Source organism: Sceloporus undulatus, chromosome 9 (assembly GCF_019175285.1).
Source record: "Sceloporus undulatus isolate JIND9_A2432 ecotype Alabama chromosome 9, SceUnd_v1.1, whole genome shotgun sequence".
In the NCBI taxonomy this organism is placed as follows: domain Eukaryota; kingdom Metazoa; phylum Chordata; class Lepidosauria; order Squamata; family Phrynosomatidae; genus Sceloporus; species Sceloporus undulatus.
The window spans coordinates 27,794,038-27,798,574 of record NC_056530.1 but is presented as its reverse complement, the minus strand read 5'-3'; the positions used below and the strand labels follow the sequence as shown (position 1 = coordinate 27,798,574).

At 46.5% G+C, this 4,537-nt stretch overlaps 1 protein-coding gene across 1 annotated transcript; it reads right to left on the bottom strand.

The window, feature by feature from the left end:
- Positions 1-1,274: 1,274 nt before the first annotated feature.
- On the bottom strand, positions 1,275-4,465 carry LOC121915767 (type 2 DNA topoisomerase 6 subunit B-like). The gene is made up of 6 exons (XM_042440276.1): positions 4,075-4,465; positions 3,785-3,895; positions 3,483-3,581; positions 2,737-2,869; positions 2,108-2,322; positions 1,275-1,675 (listed from the first exon to the last, which is right to left on the bottom strand). Exons 1-6 carry the CDS (start codon positions 4,183-4,185, stop codon positions 1,622-1,624), a joined length of 723 nt encoding a protein of 240 aa, XP_042296210.1. The 5' UTR covers positions 4,186-4,465; the 3' UTR covers positions 1,275-1,621.
- Between the last annotated feature and the right edge of the window lie 72 nt (positions 4,466-4,537).

Below are 4,537 nucleotides of genomic sequence, written 5' to 3'. Positions count from 1 at the left end.
CCTTCCTTCCTTCCTTCCTTCCTTCCTATCTCTCTCTCTCTCTCTCTCTCTCCCTTCCTTCCCTCTCCTTCCTTCCTTCCCACTTCCTTGCTGACCTGGGCAGGTGGCTCTTCCAGACGTAGAGGCTGCCGACGTAGGAGCAAGCCAGGCCCAGGCAGGAGAAGAGGGAGGCCCAGCACAGGAGCCCATCCTCGCCTCCTCCAGGGCCAGGGGCTGCTGCCTCCGACATTTGCTGCCTGCTGCAGAGCAGGAGGAGGAGAGCCCTGCTGCTGCTGCTGCTGCCGCCGGGGGAAGGCAGGCGGAGGCGGAGGCGGAGGCAAGAGAAGGGCCGGGTGCAGAGCAAGGGAGACGGAAGAGGAAGGCAGGCAGGCAGGTAGGAGGGCTGCTGCTGCTGCTGCTGCTGCTGCAAAGCGAGGCAAGCGAGGCAGGAAGGCAGACCCCCAGCTCCACCCACTAGGCCTGCCAGCATTGCCTCCTGCCTGCCCCCAAGTCCCAGCAGGAAGCCTTCTCCTCTTGCAAAGCGAGCCTTGCTTAGTTGCAAAGCACTTGTCACTGCTTTGTTCTGGGAGTTGGAGATTGTTGAGAAGCTTCCATATGCCTCTCACAAAACTACAACTCCCAGGATTCCCTAGCACTGAGCCAAGGCAGTTAAAGCAGTCCCAAACTGGGTTATTTCTGCAATGTGTTATGGACCAAAGAGAAAGATGGCCACTTCTGTAAAGGTTTCCCTACTACTGGGTATCCTCCTTTTCCCTCCCAGGACGCGTCCTACAATTTGGCCTCCTGTCCAGGAAGAATCCCAAAACGTCCTCCATCCAGGGCGGCCACATGTCCTCCTTGTCCAGGACACGTCCTCCATCTTCCAAAGCAGCCTTATCTCTCTCTTTAAACAGCTCTTACGGTCAAGAGGTTCTTCTCAACGTTTAGGGAGAACCTCATTCCTTGTCCTTTGGGTCCATTGGTTTGTGTTGTCATCTCTGGAGCATCAGAAAAGAAGCTTACTCCACCTTCCGGATACTTAAAGATAGATGTCTTATGCTTTAAATACCCCTGAATTTCCTTACCACTTCTTCTCCCTTTTTTCCTTACAGGTGAAGAAATTAAAGCCAGGATACAGGTTGAACTACGAATCTGGAGGCCAGGGTTCGAATCCTGGCTCGGCTGTGAAACCCACTGAAACTTTGGGCAAGGCCTCCTTCCCACTACCTTTTAAACCAGATCGCAAATGGGTTTGAACCGGTTTATTTGTAAGTGGGAATGCTCTCAGGCTCCTTAAGGGAAGGCAATGGTAAGGCCCCTCTGAAGCATCTTCCCCAAAAAAAAACCCATTACTGTATAGGTTTGCCTTAGATTGCCATAACTAGGACTTAACTTGAAGGTACACAACGACAAGCTAAGCATCCAATGTTTGGTAGCATCCATCTTAGCTTAAGTATGACATTTCACCCGTCTTGAGCCTGCAGTGATGGGCAGAATTGCATATGGGACTCCCTTAAAAACCAGGGTTGTAAACAATAGAGTCACATTTGTACTACAAAGAACTGGTGAGGGATTTACTTTTTATTAACCTACTACACAGAGCATCCAAATGGCACAAATCTTCCTATATCGAGAGCATTTTTCAGAACGTCCACTCAGCCAAGTTGGAGACCTCCTGGTTCCAAAAGTCCTCGTCCTGCAAGACATAGAAAAATTGTGGGAACAATCCGGAGGAAGACAGTTTTCAGATTTACAACCAGGTTTAAACCAAAAGGGCCTCACCCACCGCTTTCACTGGCTGCTAAGGAAAGTGGTACCTGGAATCCAGGCCCTCTGGTAAGAGAGTGCTTTCTCCTCCAAGCTGGGGAATAAGCCTAGTTGCCTCTTACTATAGTGGGGTGCATGGCTGCCGATGCTCCCTTTGTTTGACTATTGCTCCAAAGTGTAAAGTAGTGGGAGGGAAGAGAGCAACATATGTACACCTTAAGGATTTTAGAGAAAGGATATTGTGGTGTTTCACTATCTCTCTGTGTAGACCATACTCCCCACACTTCTTGGTCCAGAGTATTAACTGGGATACGTCTTGTCATCCTACTCTAGTTTAACGGTGGGACATTTCTTGGCATACCTGCCACAGAGTTTCATCATTCCCAAAGATTGCTTGGCTTTTGGTGTTAGAAAAGCATGAAGTATCTGGCTGTGTTGAGAATCCTTCTCTCTCTTCCCTGACCTCCGAAGTGACGTTTGGCTCTTCTGAATCGGCCACAAGGAACTCTCTACTCGTTGGCCTTCTCTTCTTCAGCTGGGTGAGTCCCTCAAACTCTGATCTGTTGCACAAAAGTTCTGCAGGGCATAAAACAAGAGCAAGATTCATATCTGTTTTGTGTACTGCATGCATGCACCGATAGAGTGAGGGTCAGATCAGCCAAACTATATATGCTGTTCTTATTCTTCCGCCATATTTACATAGATGAAACATTCACTTATATCACAGAAGAGGAAAGTATAACCCTCTACATGTCTTTGGATTGCAGCTCCCACTATCCATTAACTCCTATTAGCTATGCTGGCTAGAGCAGATGGGAAATATGATCCAACAATGTACGTCTTCCTTATCCCTTTCAAAAGGTACTGTTGCGATCCCTGGGGAAATCTGTGTCAGAGCAGGATGGTGCATGGTTTCTTAAGTCACAGTTTGACATCTAAATTGCAATATCTCTGTCTTGTATGCTTGTGTGCATACATAGAGCTACCTACCTTCCTTTCCATAGCTGTCTTTTCCCTCTCTTTCCACTTCTGCAAAACTAGAGGAACACAATGGTTTCTGCTGGGTGGTGTGTAAGACAACATCTGCACTGAGCCACCCTGCCTCATTGTTTTGGGGCAACGGCTGAAAAAGATAAAGTGATACAAACTACGTTGATAAACAACAGTGCTGGAATGAGACCCCTCCAAGCCATTCTGTACATGTGGATTGATAAGGCCATGGGACTGTATTGTTATATCTCTTTTACCAGAGGGGGAAAAACTGAAGCTGAGCATGTTGACTTGCTATGTCTAGCTCACAGACCAATGAGATAAGCTGGGGCTTGGTATTGGTCTGCTTGGGCAAAGTCCCACAGCTGAGCATGTATCAATGAAGATGAATATGTTTCGCCACAGAAAAGGCTAAATGGACATTTGGTCGGTATGTCAGAATAATTTCAGTGGGAGTTGAACTCATTGTTTCTTCGCAGCTGTGACTAGAGGTAGTATAAATGTGGTAAGGCATGTGCTCTGAACCCAGGCAGTTCCAAGCTTAATTCTTGGTATTTCTAAATAGTGCTGGTAAAGCGGCCCATGTCTGCAGAGTCTCTGCCACAGCCATTGACCAATGCTCTTGGTGAGATGGACCACTGGTCTGACTCAGTAGAAGGCAACAGTCTACGTTTCTATGTTCCTAAGATGGAGAAAATACCTGTATCCAAGAATAGACAGCAAGAGATGTAAGAAGGGAAACTTGCCGTCCTGATGTCACAGGTCCTGCTGGGCTTCCATTGTTTAAGAATGACTTTGTTGAAGGTCTCCTTGATAGCTACCTGGAACTCCTGGGTATCAGCAACCTACAGATAAAGATGTTACAGCTATATCTGTATCTACACACATGCACACAGAATCTCCAAAATATGTTCAACACCTTCAATAGCTCCTTTACATTCAGAGCATACATTCACTTCACTGTCATGGAAGGCCACCGCTATCTCCTCTTATCCTTAAGCGCACAGCCTTTATGCTGCCAACCCGATCATTCGAAATACAGCAATACCTGCAAACCATGGAAACACTTCCTCCTGAATTCGCGGTCAGTGCTGCTTGAAACTATGCTGGATATGGCCTCTGCCATGATGGGCAACGCTTGCACCAATTTCTGTTGTTCCTGTGAAGACCAAGGAAAGCTCCATGTTACCTGGATGCCTTACAGGCCACACTAAGCACAAGCCAAAATGCCCCCAACGCTTGGGTCTGCTTCCTGCGATACTATGCATTATTTCTCCCCCAAGCAAACTCGTAAACATTTGGCTTCAATATCCCTGGTTTCAATCATTGAATGCTCACTTGAACCGTTCGGTGGTGTTTCTCCAAGATGCCATGGAGCACTCCTTGGATTGCATCTTTCACAGCCTTCTTGCTGCACAGGAGAATAGGGCCAAAATGGGATAGGATCATTTGCCGGTCCCCTGCAACATACAAAGAGTGGAAATGACAAATAGTTAGACGTGGATAAAGGGTTATGGATGCCACATGCTTAAGCTGGAAATACTAAATACAGGAGTGAGTACAAGAGTAAGCACCCAAGTCCTGATAGTAAAATATATATTATGATAAAATGTGGCACTTGTACACATATAAAATGTTCCAAGACTCATTGCAAACAGTGACAGATTAGGAGGTGTTTTCTCCCCAACCCTCTTGTATATTGAATACTTTAACTTGTAAGCTGCCCTGGTTGTGTTCCACAGAGAGGTGGGATATTATTATTATTATTATTATTATTATTATTATTATTATTATTATTATT

Coding starts and splice junctions, on each gene's coding strand:
- LOC121915767 (XM_042440276.1), bottom strand. CDS start 4,185: ATGATCCTATCCCATTTTGGCCCTATTCTCCTGTGCAGCAAGAAGGCT. Junction 3,896..4,074: donor AACACCACCGAACGGTTCAA/GTGAGCATTCAA, acceptor TGGTCTTCACAG/GAACAACAGAAATTGGTGCA. Junction 1,676..2,107: donor ATGATGAAACTCTGTGGCAG/GTATGCCAAGAA, acceptor TATGTCTTGCAG/GACGAGGACTTTTGGAACCA.